The sequence below is a fragment of the Rissa tridactyla genome, chromosome 6 (genome assembly GCF_028500815.1).
Source record: "Rissa tridactyla isolate bRisTri1 chromosome 6, bRisTri1.patW.cur.20221130, whole genome shotgun sequence".
In the NCBI taxonomy this organism is placed as follows: domain Eukaryota; kingdom Metazoa; phylum Chordata; class Aves; order Charadriiformes; family Laridae; genus Rissa; species Rissa tridactyla.
Genome location: NC_071471.1, coordinates 19,187,060 through 19,206,128, shown reverse-complemented (window position 1 = coordinate 19,206,128; position 19,069 = coordinate 19,187,060). Strand labels below are relative to the sequence as shown.

Genomic DNA, 19,069 nt, shown 5'->3' with positions numbered 1-19,069 from the left:
AAAATTATAAACATTTGGAAGTATACAGAGAACTGTTTAGGTTTGCAACTTACAAATTAGTTTGGAGTGACTATTATTTATTCACTAAGACTGACATGTTGAATCCTGTAAGAATTTTTATTTTATACTCAAGATCACACAGATTAAATTTAACTTATAAAAGAAGGGATTCATATTGGACAAAATATCTTTTATTATTAGAAACAGTCACATACCCACTAACAGACTGACACTTTTTGAGGTCACATTGTTTCCACCAAAAACATTCTCTCGCAGATATTTTTGCTAATCTTCACAAGTAGCTCCAATACTTTTTGATTTGCGAATCTCTGCAAATGTAGAGATGGACAGCTGAACGGTATACAAGCCCACCGAAAATAGACTTGTTTTTCTTGATTATTTTTGCAGTCATTGGAAGTGGTCCACAGACCCCACAAGAAAGACTACAGTTAAAGGAGGAATGCACAGGAAAGAAAATAAATCAGTTTCCCAAAATAATTTATTATTCTTCAAATTATTTAGTCACAAGAACTACGTGTCACATCTTATGCCTTTTGCTTCAGCAAAACATTGAAATAGCTGCACTTTGATCTTCCCATTTTATACATCTAAACTGTTTACACTGTTTTCAAGGGAGAAAAAGATGGAAGCCAACTACAGTATCCAGTGGTTTTACATCTATGACACCAAATCAACAGTTTATGAATTTGCCTTAGCTAGATCTACAGACCACTGTCGTAAAACAGCTTAACATAAATCACACCGATTTAAATCTGTTTTATTTCTCAACACGAATTTAAAATTCTGTTAACCAAGACCTTAAAAGATCATTTTTTCTTCCTAAGACTGACAATAATGGCAAATACCATCTGTTCAACTGTAGTTTAGGAATTTTTAAAGTAGCTCTCAAAAAGAAAAGGGGAAAAAAGCCCTTCAAATAAGATTACCATACAGTTTCTTCAGAAATGCATCCAATATTATTGACCTCTGCTAGTAGCCTTTGTGAAACTAACTCCAAAACAGATTTTAGAAACTGACATCTAGCACACACAAAACCATGAGAGCACATAGACTATCTTAACTTTGTTTCACAAACCCATATCTTACAACCTCCACTTATAACCAAGAAATTCAACCCAATTACTGCAATTTTGTAACACAATATAGACAAAGTGGAGTGATGTTTTCCAGCTACAGTCATATTTTTGTTGCATTTCAAACAATCAAGTGCAAGGAAAAAAAGAACAAACACCACACCACAAAGTTTAAGGGCAATATTCATTACTTCATTTGTGTTTGTGAGCTTTTGTGATTTACCTGCATTAAGTTTTCACTTCTCCCTCATATTACAAGTAGGGTTTAACAACTTTTAAGGAATAAAAGATTACATTTCTTAGTCTCTTGATTTCAGAAGCTAGGGTTTTAAGGGAAAAAAAATAAAATCTTAAGAGTCAAGAAAAATCTCACTAGTCATTAAATCCTTGTAAACTGATAATAGCCAGAGACACATGCAGCACATATATAAAGACATGCATATACATGTATTTATAAGCATGTGCATACTTCAGTGAGAGGAGAATCTAGTCCAGTCAGAAAGTAAGAAGGAATCAGTCTCAAAATAAGTAGAGTCCAATTTTTCTTACCTATTTTTGCTTACTCTAATCTGCTAGCAGATGAGTGATGGATGAATGCTGATCGGAAAATACCACAAAGTTAACATTTACATTTGATGGCAATTTTCTTCAAATGAAATAAAGGTGTCCCACTCCATTTTAATTCTCCTAAGATATGTATAGGGAAATACTTGTCGGGTAAATAAAATGTCATTCTCCATAATTATTATTAGAAAAGCAGACAAGTACCATCCATATTTAGGATACATAATTTCAAGTGATTAGCCTGGTTTAAAACAGCAACAAAAACCAGTTTGACAAAGCAACTGAAACCTTGGGAAACTGCAGCATTGCTTGTCTTTACTATACTCATAGTATTTAACTAGTAACAGACAGGAATCCGGGGGATGGGATGGAAGACAGTCAATGACGAAACAAGAGGAAAACATATTGCTTCATTACAGGTATTTTGAAAGTCAACATAGTGAAGAATTAGCACACTTAAATCTGCAGGATAGCCGTCTTGGTCAACACTTCACTTAATAGTTTCAAGTTGAATAAAAGCACTTTGAAAAGAAAAAAGAGACAAGAATTGTTTTCTTGACTCAATGAAAGCAGTTATACCACAGGAAGCCATAAGGTGAAAGAGATTAAATCAAACATTCCTCCTGTTTGGATAAAGGCAACCATTAGCAGAAGAACATTAAAAGTTTTGAAAGAACTGTTCACATTTATACTAAAACACACAAAGGATGAAACCCTGATTCCACTGAGATACACTGCAAATTTCACATCGATTTAACCAGGGTCAAGATTTCACATACAAAGACCAAACATCTAAATAACAACATTAACCACTAGGAAACTGCAATTCCATGCAGAACCATCTTTACAATCAATACAGAGAGAAGTCACATTAAAATGAATTGTAATTCAGCACATACACTTCTTATATCCAATTCCAAAAAATGCTTTTAGATAATAGGCAAAATCCTCTTTCATAGTCCAATAGTCCTAAGTGATATATTGGACAGCTTGCTCTCCAGCTGAGTGATCTTGAGGGCACTTAGTTCCATAAGGGCCAAAAAAACATGAAGTATTTTTACAGTCTGTTTCATTGCTGCCAAGCTTGAACATCTCATACAGATTCCAACTATACCAAAAAGCCAAAAGCAGGGATATTTCACCACCAAGCAACAGAACTCAAAAGATTGTTACACAAACCCCAGTAATTTCTTAAAAGACAAATTTTAAGAATCATTCATCTCCCCACATTAAGCAGGATTTCAGGGGTTGGGTTGGGGTGAGGGAGGGTGGGTGGGGAATCCCATTTAGACTCAATGTGTTTTTAACACTGAACTTTTTTTAAAAAAAAGTCAGTTATTGAGAATGACAAATGTCAAATGAACTGATGTAGAGATATGTATCCGTATTTTTTCTGACTAGAGCATTTATGCTGATTTTACCAAGAAGTTGCTTGTAGTTCAGATGCCATATTATATATAATGCTTAATGTTTTAACAGCTTACTCTTAATAACTCATTCCTTCACTCAACAGCTCTAAGCAGTTATCATATTCATTTTATTGGAATACAAACAGCAAAAAATAGGAAGGCATTCAGAATGAACTCTCCTAAAGTACACTTTAGAAATCTACATTTAAACTTTTAAAATATTTAAATTCCCCTCATTAATCTAATCTATACAGTAAGTTTGCAGTTGAAAAAAGAAAACAAAACAGGGAAGCATTACAGATGCCTGCTCAAAGCCCCACAAGCAAATGCGCACATTCTGTCCAAGTGGGCATAATTGTTAGCATGCTTAAACATCCCGATTAATATAAAACTAAAACCAGAAGTTCTTACTCTACAGTTTCCCAGTCATTCAGAAGAAGCCAGATTACATGAACAGAGTTCATGAAGATGTAAACAACAGAGAAATGAAGGCTCAGGTTTTTTTTCTTTCAACAGTAGGGTTCACTGAAGAAATAATTGTATCAAAGCATACTCAGCAAGTCCGCATGTCCTATTCAAGGATCATGACACACTGCAACCTCACGAGATATGGAACACAAAATGAATCGTGAAGTTTTCTTTCAGATTTGTACAATTTCATATACCCCACAGTTACGTATGTAGGCACATATGTATGTATACAAAATTAAAACAGTTCAAAAATAAGTACAGAGCATACATACGTGCGTGCTTCTATATACACATTTTCTGAACACTACATAAATCATACATACATAAACCACACATCTTGTTATGCTGTTTGCTGTTCTGCAAGAAGTACCTTAAGAGTACAGGGAAGTGTATGATGCTGCAGAAAGAGCTTTATGTATTACATCCTAAAGTGACAGATGAGTAACCCTCCCTCTACACAGAGCGACAGATTTAACAGCTCTTCAAATCATGCCACAAATGTCTCTTGCAAAATTCCCTATAACTTATTTTTACAAACACCCTTTCCAAATCATGACAACTTTCCTATTTTTAAATAACCACAACATAAACTTATAGATAAAAGTCTAACAGGATCAAACAACAAACTTTAACTTTAGTCAAACAATGTTTTCTTTTTGATATAACAAATGCCCTTCTCAAGTTTGACATTAGGCTTCTTTTTCCCACCTCTAGTTCTTTTCAAACTGTCTTCTCTTTTTACGCTTATTACTTTGACTCACACTCTTCAAACTTGTCAACAAGGTTCACCTGTTCTCTCATTCTGAAGTTTAACAGCCTGGGATTCCAGACTCCAAGTCACCCTCCTCCCTGCCTCAGCTGCAACTGCTGAAGGTACCCATACAGCATTCAATACAGGCTTGCCAGTGTGCTACTTAAAACCTGCATTTGTGGAAATGAAAGAAGTGTGCCAAGTCTCAAATAAGCTAGCATGTTCTTTAAAATTCAGCATAAAACCCGTAACAAAATGCCACAATTTGTGTTCAACAAGAAAGCCGATTTCGTAAATCACAACCCTCCCACATTTAGTGGGCTGTATGGCAAAGACCACAGGAAGAGTCACCCTGTAGGAGATCAAGGGACACTTGAAGCTCTATCCGTCTTTGACAATAGCCAACTGCAAGCGCCTATGGAAGAGAAAAAACCACATACAACACTGCTCCTGCATAGTCTCCCAGCCTCCAGCAGTAAGTTGCATTAGACCACTTCAACAAGAGATAGCGCCTTTCTATTTTATGCACATGTTGGATTTTTTTTTTTCTTTCATGAAGCTGTACAATCATTTGCTGAATTCATCTGAAGGTTTAGCATCTACAACACCCTACAGCTTCTCCCATAGAGATGGGTTTGGGGATTAGCTAAGTAAAGTTGCTTATTTGATTGGTATCAAAGATGTGAACAGTCTATATGATTGATTCAAGCGTCTATTGCTAGACTGTGATTCAGTGGACTACTCTAGAGAATAGCAGAAGAGGAGATACTACCTCCCACGGCTGTCAGACACTACACCTCATGAGGACAGAAGGGGCTTACCCAGAAGAACACATAAATGAGCACGGGAATATCCCCAAGAAGGACGGCTGCAGCGCCTGCCACTGAAGAAGGGCTGCTAGTCTGCAGTCAGCAGCTGTAGAGAGGCCAAGGAATGGTACAAGGTGCCTGAAGAAGAATCTCAGGTGATAAAACCTTTTATTAAATGTCCATATTGCCTCCTACTCTTTTCCATCTCCACTACACCAAATGTTTTTTAGGTAGTTTGAAACTCAGGTTTTGGGATGACGTTTGGAGGTCACTGCATCCATTCTTCTCCCTCCAAAAGATCTGGCCTGCTATACGTGCTAATATTGTTCCAAATAGTTCTCACAGCTCTCCAGTTAAAGGCACTAAAATATCATACGAGAAGCTTTTCCTAAAGCCTACTCTGAACCTTTCCTGTTGCTTTTTACTTTTTGTCCCATCCACAGAGAGGACCGAGAACATGATTTTTTCCTCTGCTTTGCAGGAGCTTTTTATACACCTGAAAACTGTTCACATGTTCCTCAATTATTTTTCATTCAGCTAACCACAGCTCTTTCAGCACGTCAGGTCACTTTTTCTAGACTTATCAGTCTCACTGTTCTCTACTGGAACCGACTCCAGCTGGTCCAGATTCTACTTAAGTGCAACATCCAAACCCAAAGCTTTTTCTCCAGCTGAAAACGTATCTTCCAACTCACTGTTACTGTCCTCAAAAGTATCCTGTTAAAACTGATTGCAACTTGTTGGAAGATTATTTTTTTCCTGTTAATTTTTGTTTAATAAATCAAAAGGGATAAGACATTTGAGAGACTGAGAAACTGCCATTTGAGCGCAATCACTAGGAGAGCCAGAGATAAGTCGAAGATCACTTTGTATGTACCCCCTTTCTGTTCTTTTCAGACTGCTCTTTTTTAAGGATACTAGAGGAGAAAAGAAGTCCCTGAGAAGAGCTACACTTAGTTTATGGTCCTCTCCACATACAAACAAACTGTAAATTTGAGCCAGGCCAAATCTCACTGCTATTGGGTTTTAAAATTTGCCTTTTAAAATTACACTTACACACCATTAAGTAACATTAAACATGTTTTGAACATCAGAACTTGATTATTTGCCATATTTGCAAAAAAGGGCTATGGACAACAAGCAACTCCACTTGACACTAGCAATTAGCTTGCTATAGAAACAATGCATTTTATCTTCCATTTTCACATTACTTATTTCACAGTGGGGAAGCTCTCTCTACTAAATGAAGTGCTAGCTACACCACTCAGACACTCTATAGGAGCCAGGCAAGCTATTTGCCGCCTTCTAATATACCCTTCTTGGAAACAAAAGAAACAGAAACAAATCACTTTGAGGCAACTAAGTTAAAATGAGGACCAAGAGGAGGCCAAGAATATATGTACAAAGGGAGGAAAGGAAGGCTATTTGAAGCTGGAATTAGACCTTTGAAATTACTTTCCCAAAACATCCTGTCAATCTGACATAGAAAATCTGATACACAAAAAGTGTATGGGAAAATTTACCCTCTAACATTTTTATCATACCAAATAACTTCATGAATCTTTATTTTCAAGAGCCCTAGGAATAACATCTGTTTCATAACACATCAAGCTATAATTACATAAAACTAGTAATTTGCAGTCAGCTTTTTAATGCCTACTAAATGCACAGGAGTACTGGATCATCAATGATTTTTTTTTCCAGTTAAACAGTAAATAATCAAAACAAGGTGACAGTGCCTCTGAGAGCTTCTAATCAGCTTTCACACACTTCTCTAAATCTTTAAAAGGCAGAAACAGAAAACTGAGTCCACTTTCAAGCGTGCAATTTGGCCATGAGAAGGGTCTATCCAGATACAGATACTGCCTTCAAACTCTGAGGGCTGTCACTTCAAGAAAAAAAAAAAAAAAAGCAACAAAATGATGACTCCACACTGCTCTCACATCACTTACTGTTTGGTGACAAAAGACTTACTTTCCAGGATGTTCTTTAAGTGGCACACACTTTGCTTACAATTGAAATATGTTTTGGAAGCCCTGAAGCTCTTAGGTTCCCAGTTTTGGTAGCCTTCCAAATAATGCAATTAAAATTGGTAACAATATGATTATGGCTGGCAAACATTCTCTAGCTTCGTAATGGCAACTTTAATATAGTTGTCAGTCTTCTATGCTGAAGTACCTGAATACTAAAGCAGTTATCAAGTACTCCCGTTTTTGTCTTTTGAGACCTCTGAATCATTTCATTATCTTGGCACCCAGACTTCATAATCTTTTATCCTACGAGACAGAAGAGTCAGTTTTCATAAATAGCTTTTCAATCAAAACACTTTTTAAAAAAGGAGTAATCCTGAAAGAAATATTCCTATCTCCATTTATTGATGAAAAAAATTGAAATATGAAACCATGGTACATGTCTTTTCCAGGGTTTCTTGGTAAGCTACAGAAAGCGCTTCATTCCCCACCTTCTGGCCTAAGTAGCGTGCCAAACATCACTTCTCATGTATTTTGGATGAGGATGAAAAGAAGGTTCTTCTTTTCTTATCTCCTTTGAACTGATATGGAAAAGTATTTCATTATCATTTACTGTGAAAAAATGTTACAAGTAACCATAGCGTTATGCAAAAAATTCAGAAATGGGGATCTGTCTAGCATGTTCTCAAAGATTTTTCCTTCGATTTCTTCCCCCCCAGGCTTTAAGCTTTCTTTTACGCAAAATACGCTGGCTCTGTCTCTCTGGGTTAGTTGTTTTTCTACTGCTGATAGTCGTATCAGATGTATTCACATAATAGACTTGCCAAGTGGGACTGAATGTTCCGTTGATTTGGAAATGTCCTGAATGACTAAGACTTCCAGTTTTGCCCATGTAATTAATTTAATTGGAATCAAATATTCTTAGTTATTCACATCATTGAGGTGCTTTCGGCTGTACTTCAAAATTAAGATTAAAATCATGTTTATGGTAATGATGGAGTCCAAATGCAGTCAAACTTGAAAGGTTGACTAACTGGGTCTCACAATTATGGCAACCTTTTTAGGACTTCACCAAGTAATTCAATAGTAAATACTAGAACAAGATAATAATTTAAGAGATTAGCCTTATGCATAGATTTGTGGAGAGACAGAAAGCGAAATGCTGTAGGTAGAATTTCTCCCTGCCTGCGACCACATGCACCTATGAATTTTGAATGTGCTGGACAAAAAAAATAATCTTACCCTTCAGCAATTTTTATTTGACATAACTGAAGACCATGAGAGACTGCTCACACAATTTCCAGACATCATTAATGTATTTCCAATAAACCAGAAAGTGTGCCTCTCTGTCTTATCGAACAAAGCTGTCTGAAAATACTTTAAAGAAACCATTTTTCTGCCAAAACTGATTTAATTGGAACCTATGATAAAGATCCCAGGGTCAACGACTTGCCAGAAAGCTAACAAAGCCACAAATTGCATATGAATGTTTAATACACAGATTAAGTTCTGTAACTGAGCACCTACTAAACATTCTGGCATTACCTCTTATATTTGTTTTTCCATGAAAAACTTTAGAGTCTTTTTTTTTTTCCTTTCTATGGAGAGTAAACAATTTTTGCAGGATAGAGACATTTTTGTGGAATTAATTGTGATTTTCTACTGAGTGAATGGTGCGTACCAGGACTGTTTCTGTAATCTGTCTCCTATCCTCAAAAACATGTGGGGAAAGAAGAGGAGGTTGGTTTTCTTTTTAAAACAAGGAGCAGCAGAGCACAGCAAAGTAGATGAGACAGGATGCGATCTGAAATCATTATCTTAGATTGTCTTTGCTACTCTCTACAACAGGATGCTTAAAGAACCGGAGGAGCTTTGTACACACTACATCGTACCTGCATCTCCAGCCAGAGAGCACCCACCTCCAAGCTAAAGTTTATGGTTACAGTACCAAGCTTCTCAATTGTGTGTGTGAGATACCCACAAAACACCTTTTCAATTAAAATTTTTGTCCTACACAAAAATACAGAGCAAAGAGAAAGCAGCATATTGAAATAACCTCTCTTTTCTTTCCTCTATTGATTGGGAGGGGGGAAGAGTCCACAGAGGTAAGTATATCAGATATTAAATGCATATCGTGCCAAGATATGTTAATTCATTTATTAATCCTATGTTATAGTCTTTGATGATACCTAATATTAAGAAAGAAAGTATGTAAAGTAAAAAGTGAAAACTTTAAGCATGTAAATATCAATATAAATACCGTTAAAATGTCTATTTTTAAACACTAAATACTGGCAAATTATGACTACTATTATCCAAAAATGCTCTTTGCAGCCCTCCAGTGGTCAAATACAAAGTAGAACCCAACAAGAAAACAACTCCGATTTGTATGATGAACTACCTGCAGCATTTAAAAAGAAATCTCCCACGAACTAAAACCTCGCATGCTTGTCTAAAGGAAAGATCTATATAAACAAGATAATGACCTGAAAATACATAAGAAATTAAACAGGAGGATAATACTTCCCCTCCATCAAAACGTTTCATGGTATTTGTTATCACACAGTTATCTGTCCAGAAAATGCTATCCCACCAGGACCTCAAGGTATACGTTGGGTTAGTAACAGAAGTAGCAATTCATTTCCTATAGTTACTTTCTGCTATTCCTACAGGTTAATCTAAATAAAGTTAAGGCAACGTTTGCTGGAAAGAAACAGTTTCCTCTCAAAGTTGGGACTCATGCAGTTTATTGTTTGGTTTTTTTAAAAGAAAGCAAACAAACAAACACTGAAGTTTCCCTTTCTCTCTTTCTCACAAGTAAAATAAAAGGTAAAGCCTCATATAAGAGAAAAAAGAATAGAGCTGCTTTTAAATAATATCAAATCAATTGAGATAAAGTTCTCAAAATTAAGTTCTTCAAACTCGGGGGTAGAAAGTCAGACCAGACCTGCAAGAAGACAATGTCAAGGGAAAAGACAACTGAAGGGAAGAAGACCCTGTGACACGGGGGAGACCGGAGCCTTTCCGAACGGGCAGCTCTTGCTTTAGGAGCCTCCGGATTACGGGAGCCAGCAGGCGAGCACTGCAGAGCACTAAGTTTCAATAAACCTGCGACAACCTGCGCTTCCTCACAAGCGGCGGGGTCAATGGGGAAGCAGACGACGGACTGGGGATGCTCTGGGTGACCTGATGTCACGGCCTCCCAGAAAACTTGGCAGTCACCCTCCTCTCTTCCCGTTTCCCTCCTTTCAGCCCTTCCTCACCGTTTTACCGGGAGGCAGAAGACCCCAACCTACGCGCGATCGGCCGGGCCGCGGCTTCCACCCGCCACGGAATCCCGGAGCGGTTCCGCCGCACCGGGAGCGGCACCTCCCGCTCAGCTCGGCCGCTTCCAGCGTCTCCCGCCCCCCCGCCGCCCACGGGCACGCCCGAAAAAGTAGCGGGCACCGAGTTGCCGGGAGCTGGCTGACCCGCAGCCCCACGCTGAGGAAGCGGCCCGGGGGCCGCCGCCAGCGCCGCGACCCCAAGCTCGGCGCAGCGTCCTAGCCCCCCAAACTTTCTGCTTCGCCGCCTTTCCGCCCGCGCCCGAGGGCGACCGCCCGGCCCCGCGCCCCCCGCGCACCTGGGCGCCCCCCAGCCCCGGCCCCGCCGCTCCCGCCGCCCGCGCTACCTGCCTTTGGCGGCGAGCAGGTTGCCCAGCCCCAGCAGCAGCAGCAGCTGCAGCAGCAGCGCCGCCGGCCCCCAGCAGCAGCAGCGCCGCCGCATCCCCGCCGCGGCGCCGGCCCTCCGCGCCCGACACGCCGCCCTGCGCGGCGGCTCCCGGCGGCGGCTGTCTGCGGGGCGAGGCGGGCGGAGGCTGCCGCCGCTCCCTCCTCATTCGCCCTCACCGCCAGCACCGGGGCGGGAGCCGGAGCCGCCCCGGGACCGCGGCGACGTCACGGGGAGGGGATGTATGAATATTCATGAGCGGGGGCGGGGGGTGCTGGGTTCTGCCGAGGGGGCAGCGCCGCCGCCGGGCCCGGCTGTGAGGAGAGAGGGGCGGGGCGGGGCGGAGAGGGGCGGGCCCGCGCACCTGCTCGTGCAGGTGTCGTGTGTCCCCCCCGCCATGTGTGCAGAGGGGCGGGCGAGGAGGGAGATGGGACGGAGAGGAAGAAACCAAAGCCTTGGTGAAGGATTCCAAGGGCACCAGGGCAGGGGGCCATGGGGGCCGTGGCTGGAAGAGAGGAACAGGCCAGAGAAGATCAAGTAACACTTCAGTTCAATTTTGGAGGAGAAATAGGAGACCTGGGAAACCCGAGGTGGGAAGACAGCTTGGGAAGAGAACATAGAATGATTTTGTTGGAGGAAGAGTACAAAGTGCAAAGGTTTTGGTAAAGCAGAGGAATGGACAAGAATTCAAACCTTAGGGATGGAGACGTTGCTGGCAAGGCTGGGAGTGGTGCAGGAGCGCTGTGGGATGGAGCTGCGGGGTCAAGGAAACCCGGTGCCCAGGTGGGACTCGTGTTCAGGGCTGCAGACATCTGAGATATTCTGGAAGGAGAGCACCTGCAAACGTGAGGACACTCACTCTAAGAGTCTAAACGGTACCAGCTGTAACACATTAGCTACACATGAGCTGCGAGAGCTACAAGGGATTTCTGCAGAGTCCCCTCCCTGCTTCAACCATTGTCTTATTTGTGCTCTATCCCATAAATTGCTCATCAAAGCCGCCTAACTCCGGAGAGAAAGTACTCACAATGGAATCACAACTCTAACATATGCTTGTTAATCACTTGACTTTGTGAGTGTTGTCATTCTGAGAAAAAGCAAGCTCAGGCTGCTCTAATGAGATGGTAGGGGTGTTAGTTGAATACTGGGTGCCAAAGAGCAAGACTAGGATCCGTCCTACATCACCCCCTATAACACTTAGACAGAAGACATCACAGTCATTGAGTAAAATCATTTGGGTTTGGGTCTTGACTGCTATTCCTTTTCATTATCTTTCTCTGTATGTATTGCTAGACGCATGATTCATCAAACAAATCGCTTTGAGCAGAGGGAATGCAGGATACCCTCCTCCTTCCTCTAACCACGCGCAGAGGAAAAGGGGGATGGGACACAGCGACAAGAACCCAAGCCCTTTTTGCAAACCTAAGATGTAACACTTCATCTGCTAAAGGAGGAGGCTGGAAATACAAATTTACCGTTCCACTTCATCCAGACAAAAAAAAAAAAATTCAAGTTATATTGTTTGAGACAAACTTCTAATGCTATTTTCAGTTCCTCGTCTAATTAGTTATGGAATCTGCTTTCCTGTAACCTCTATTGTGAAGTGGGATAGAACAGGCATAAAGAAAAATTAGGGAAAATCAGCAGTAAAATAATTTGGCGTACCAGACAACTGTGTACAGAAAAAAATCATTTTTGCCAGCATCCAGTTGTTCCTCATTTTTCTACAGAAAAATATTTTTTGAGGAGGAATTCAGCTATTATAAGTCACTTCTGTTAGTCAGGAGAAAACTCCTCTATCCCCTAAGTGTTGAATGTTCCAAAACAATGTTTGTTATGTATGGCAGTAAAGATTTCCTGCAAACAGCTCAAAAGCCCTTTCAGTGTACGATACAAGGCTTGACCGTGCTTCGACGCCCAGCTGGGAGCACACCACTACCTGCCTTGTGAAACCAGCCGTCAACACTGCAGCTGATTTTTCTAAAGGTGCACTGCTGTGCTGAGTGCCCAAGTATCCATCACCTGGAGGCAAATATTAAATATAGTCCAGAGAGATTTAACTATCAACATGCATGGAAATTACATTAAAACCGTATGGTCCTGGCCAAAATTGTCCACATTAATAGCGGTCAGACTTACAGACTACAATAACATAGAAGGAACTCTGCAATCTATAGGGTTTCAGTTTGCTAATTAAAAAAAAAATGTGGCAAGCAGCATCAGAAGACCACAATGCAACATCCCCACTTTCTGAAAGGTTAGAAATATGACCCATGGACTAACACACTGAAATAGCGTATACATAAACAGCAACATAATTCAGAGGAGGGCATTTTCATACAGTGAATTAGCAAGAATCTGAGGAAGCTAAAAAGCAGTATTTTCCAATTTTAAGTATTAGCCTTTTATTAACAGTCCATAATACAACTGATTTGGTGGTGGTATCTAGAAAGCAGGTTCGCAAGGTAGATGCTGCACAGGAAGACACATCTCTCTTCTCAGCCAGCTTATAGTCTAAATAAATAAGACAGACAACAGAAATGAAAAGGGACAAATGTTACCTCATTCCACAGGCAGGGAGCTGAAGTACAAAAGATGAAGAGACTTCACTGATAGACAATATTATACTGGTGACAGAACCAAGAACTAATTTCAGCTCCACTACCTTAATCAAAAACTGTTCTCCTTTCTACCTGAGTGTATTTGTTTATGGACACGACAGCCTGGGTATTCAACAGTCTTCTGGTGGTGTCTTATACAGGCGATGGAGGTAGATGGATATAAACATTTATGGACAATAATGATGATTGATCACTATGCAGAAATTTAAAGTAAATAATTGCCATTAAGTCCTGTATTTTATGCTGCTTTGCAACCAGGTGTGTCCATTAACTTCTACAGCCTTTACCAGGGTCTAAGAAAGCAAGCTGAAAATCCTTTACTCATTTTACTCTTTCTGTTTAATCATTGTGTAATTGAAGGGGTGTATCTTTCAATTTTTTCTTATATACATTTTGTGACAGAACCCTACAGTGGGGAAATGTATTATCTAGTCCCAAACAGGACATCACTGAAGGATTACCTCTGATCTGAGATCCATCCATTCCCATGTCTAGAACCACCACTTTGTTCTGACATGTTTTATTGGTCTTGTAAAATAGAAATTCTAAAACAAGGGGGAAAAGGTCATAGCATGCATTCACTGAGAATTATTGACATGGACCTGGCGTCAGAGGCAGTCAATCAGAAAGATCCATTTGAGTCTAGCGATGTAAAGATTATTTTTTATCATAATTTCCCCAGTGTAAATTCAAGATACTGCTGGAGGAGAGGATTTAACCCTGACAGAGAGCTTGCTGAAGAAATCAGGGTAGCTCCAAGGTCATGGTCAAGCCTACCTCATGATATATCAGGATATTTAGCTGGGAGTTTTAACTATCATGATGATTGTATTTTCTGAATAAAAGTTATTAATATCATGGTGAATATCAGTTTTTCTAAGTAACAAAGAAGAGATAGTTGAGCAGTAATATTCAGGTAAAAAGTGTTATTACTCTATTGTTAAGGATATTAGACTCCATTAATTAAAAAACAACTTAAGGATCAAAAATAAAGGAAATCATGAAAGAAGTTTCTTTTTCAACATTATGAAAGTCACTTTGTCACCCATACAAAAGATTTCAGTACATAAATATACATAATTCAGATCCTATAGCAAACCCCGTTGTACTGTTTGTTATAGGATCTATATTGCTTGATTTTAGGACATGTTTGCGTAACACCAAAAATGGGACGCACGTAATCTGACTGGCTGCCTAAAGCCATCATTCAAACAATGTTAAATTTCATGTAAACTTAAAAATAACTAACTAAATAAGCCACAGGAATCTAGATTTGATTAGATTTAGAAGTTGTTTATGTATTACCAAAGAAAATGGCAATATGTTTTCCTGTTGGGAAAATGAAAGGGAAAAGAGTATATATGCCATTTTGAAGAAGAAAATAGATTTAAAAGGTAGCATTATAGAGCATGATACACAAACAATCACAGGGTACAGAAATAAGTATCCGGTTTTTTGGTAGAATGGAAGTAAAATTTGGTTTTGCTAGTCATATAAAGGAATGGGGTTTATGCGTGCCAAATGCAGCAGCAATAACACTGATGTAATTTATATTTCTTTACAAGCTTGAACTAGGCCTAGGGCCTTCCTGATTATTTGCTTTTTTGCTCCATGGGTTTAAACTTGCCTTGAACGTTAGAGGACCTGAATGGAATGATGTAGCATTTTGCTACTGCGACCGCAGGTTCTGCTGCCTCTCTAGAAGTTGGCAAGCATTTCTCCAGAGACTTATTCAGGTCAGCAGCTTTTAATAAATAAGTAGGGTGGTCATCAGGTAGAATAGAACAAACAGCCTGAGAAATGAGTATAAATACAAACATTACTTTCTATATGTGCCACAACTGCTAATGTGTTAGTTAAACAGAAGAAAATATGCTTAAATAATTTATTCTTAATAAATGAACCATCTGAATAATAAATACATGTTTTCTGTAATCTTCGGGAAGTTTTTTTAAACAAAAGGCTCTTTTGCAGCAGGAAGAATCACATGGAAGGTGGGGAAAGAATTGTATTTCCTTAAATAGCATTAAGAAGCCAACCAAAGCCAAATAGCTAAAATGTTGAAAATTAATACTGCTGACAGTTTATTGCATTTTCCCTCGTAATTTGTGTATAATGTTGTGATTCCTATTTAAGAATGCAGACTGGAACTCTGAAAGTATATGTAACCCTACATTTTCTAATCAGTATAATGGCAAACACGCAACTAGTTCCTCAGCTCTGATATTCAAAGCCTTAATGCCGGAACCCTCTGCTTTTAAACTCACTGCTTTTGTCATGCTCTTAAATTGCAAGAGACATCAATCTTATTTTGGGCTCCATAAGAGGCATGTGCTTTTAATTGTCATTTCAAAAGCAATATTTCATTTAAACGTATTATGAACCTTGCTTGGCTTTTATAGCGGGAGATCACTAAATAAAATCACGTTACATGTTTAGTTAATCTCACTTGATCACATCAAAACAGCCCTTTGATGGACACCTGTATAAAAGACTTGTATCTGGCAGAAAATGAAGATGGTAATTCAGTAGGAGATATGACTCAGGTCTGAGCTAACGTCCTATTGCAGTTGTGCTCCTGGGTGTGCTTTGGAATGAATTCTATAACAAACCTTGACAGCACATTCTCTTTAACAATCCTGCAGTACTTCTTGCAAGAGTAGGGATCTTCTACCCAAACTCCTTCCTGGCTGATTAGATACCACCTACATAACTTCCCCATAAAATTTTAGTTGGAAATTGTACTCTGCCATGTTCACAGACATCATGATTTTATGCACAACAGTATGTTGAATCTGTAAAAAGATAAAGAAAGCAACGCTGTTCAGGTAATCAACTGATGGAATCCACAGTGGAGTGCTTAGCTCTTAGTCTTTTTATTGTTTTCCTTTTAATGAAAATAAGATTCTCACTCTATTTTAATGTTTATCAATGAAATAACACCTGCTAGGTGCCTTTTTATTTTCAGTGGTGAGATGAATTACACAGTACTGTTATCCTTATTTTGTGTTATCTGGTTTGGATCTTTCATTCAAGACATTATTTTATGTAATTAAATTAGAATTCAGAAGCAGAGATTTTTTTTTCATAGCATTAATGAGATTGTCAACAAAGTACAAGGAAATTCGCAAATCTGCAAATTTTTAATGAATGTAGCACAGTTTCAAACTTGACATTGGATCTAAATTGTGAAAGTTATAGTTAAAATCAACACACAGAACAGTGAGCAAGTATTTTGCCTATAGTCAAGGCGTAATTTCAAGAAACTTAAACCAGGAACACAGCGAACAAATATTTTTTTCATTTTGTGAAGTCTGTCTTTGAATTAGTTTTTGATGCCTTTTTCCAAAGGTATCAAAACCAACAGGTGTAAGCCACAATGAAGTGTCCTGTTTCAGATTCTGGCTAGCCAGATAGAGAGATTAATGCCTCCACCATAACTACACTTGAAGCTTCCCACATCTATTCACCATAAATTACTTTCTGTTCTAAAAGTATAGGCAATGCAATCTTACATTTGCATTTAAACTGTTGGCTGTTGGTTTTGGGTAAGTTGCTACGTTTTACCTTTGGCTTTTTTTCTCCCCACACTTATTTTATCCTTTTGAGAAAGATTTCAATGAAAAAGTTAATGAATCACAAAAACATGATTCCAAAATACACAGGATTCTCCCCTATTTCTTTCGTGAGAATGTTTTCAGTGACATTCCTTCTATTAAAAAGGTAATAACCCTTCTCATCTCTCCTATTCTGCATTAGCAATTGAGCCCCAGAAGCAATAAACCACTCTTCATTTGGCTACTAATAAGATACTGCATGATCAAAGCTGCCAGAGTGGGCCACAGGACCTAAATCACCACGTGAAACAGTGTAGTCTTACCCCGTTAGAAAGGTGATAGATCAGCATCCGCACTGTGACTTGCATCAAACAGAAAATGAAAAGTTAATGTAGGGTGCCTAGCACAAGTATATAATGCTCTCTTCAGATTATTAGGTCATGAAATTGGTGCTGCTGTACAACCTGCTGAACTAGGGCTTTTCTTTGTGACCATTTTTTCTATACTCAGAGAGGCAAAAACGTAGTCTTCTGGAACACTATGTCAGCTCTTTGTGGGATGGACTTCATGCTTGCTGAACTTGGATGGTAGCACTTCAGAGAACTTCAAATATCCAAAGGAAATGAGAACATCAACATGCCACCAGAACTACAGTAGTCTTAGTTCTTGGAAGCAAATGCCGTCACCTAAAAGCAAAGCAGGCACATTCTTTAACTCTTCGAAGTGTTTATTTCTTCTTCCTAAAAATTTCTTCTTTTTCATATTTCCTACCTCATCTTCTAAACCAACTCATCTTCTAAGTTTATTTCACAGGACCTACGTTCTGTAAACAGCATAGTAAAGTTAGAGATGTAAGTTGGTACCTCATTGCTAGGTTTATAGCCCATATTAATTCATTACGTTCTCCTTTCAGCTTTGTATAGACTTTGGGGAAGATGTGAATCCATGTAGGGACATGAATACGGCTATATTAACGTGTGGAGGGGGAAGAACAATAAATATCCAAAGTGACCTTTGAAGCCAAACTGAAAATGCAATTTGACAAATTTGTAACAGTATTGAAGAGAAAAATTACAGTATTTCTATCCATTCTGAGTGGCCTTGATGGGGACACTCTAGCTCCCATCAGACTGCAGAACAAAATTTCTATAGGATCTGTTTTTCACATCCTTTGCCTTTATTAGAACTTTTTCAGTTTTCATGCCTTTTCCCATATTCTAGAAATTTTAAATGAACATTTAGTTTATTCACCCTCAATACTTTCCATATTAACTTTTTAATTAATGAATACTTGCTTTTCCTGCTGCCTTCTAGTTTCTGTATATTTTCTTAATACTTCCTGAAGTTCTAGAACAAAGTGTCAGACTTTAAATTAGTGCAAAGTAGCCTAAAGTCTATGAGGTTGTCCCATTATATTTATAACAAACATGAGTCATTCTAAACTGATACTTAGGTAGCTTCTATTTATTTGTCAAAGGCTAAGCACAGGTTCCCTTTACCAATTCATAATCTTCAAAATGAAGAAACGCACCTTTGCAGGAAAAGAATATTCTAATACAGAAATGCAGTCAAAGCTTGGAATTGCTACATGGCTGTTAACATCCTTGTAACTGCTACCTTTCCTGCAGTTTAATTACTGGCTTATTATACCAGACTGTCAAAAAAAGGTGATGCAGATAAAGATTTTCCAGTCAGTATAAAATTTCCTCCTCAAGCTAAATTTGAACTAGTTACTTCCAATAGCTGTTCTTCATTTTTTGATTGATGATAATTTTTTATGATTTCCCACCTTTTTCTCCATGTCTGATTTCTCTTGATTATTATAGTAATATAATCTTGTGCTATATCTATTTTGTTTTCTTCTAATGCAAATTTCTTGATAGCAACCATTTTAGATTTAATTCTGTTTGATTTGAGCTGCCAAGAGCTCTTGCATTCTGGCTGATCACTTAACAAGACCTGATATTTACAGGAGCTAATCATTTCAGTACGAACATAGGTAAAGAGTGCCATCCAGAGACATACGGAGCTCCAGGAATACTGGAAATGGAGAACCACCCGAGTGCTGTGAGTCACAGCACTTGTGGGTTTTCTCCCCGTTATGCGAAATAATAT

The 19,069-nt window shown here is 38.9% G+C and overlaps 1 protein-coding gene across 1 annotated transcript in view; it reads right to left on the bottom strand.

Annotated features, from left to right (window-relative positions):
- CLSTN2 (calsyntenin 2) overlaps positions 1-10,882 on the bottom strand; it is a 393,047-nt gene extending 382,165 nt beyond the window's left edge. The window contains exon 1 of the mRNA XM_054206959.1: positions 10,743-10,882. Within this exon, the coding sequence (XP_054062934.1) occupies positions 10,743-10,833 (91 nt within the window). The 5' untranslated portion in view covers positions 10,834-10,882. The remainder of the gene's footprint in view (positions 1-10,742) is intronic.
- Positions 10,883-19,069: the final 8,187 nt, after the last annotated feature.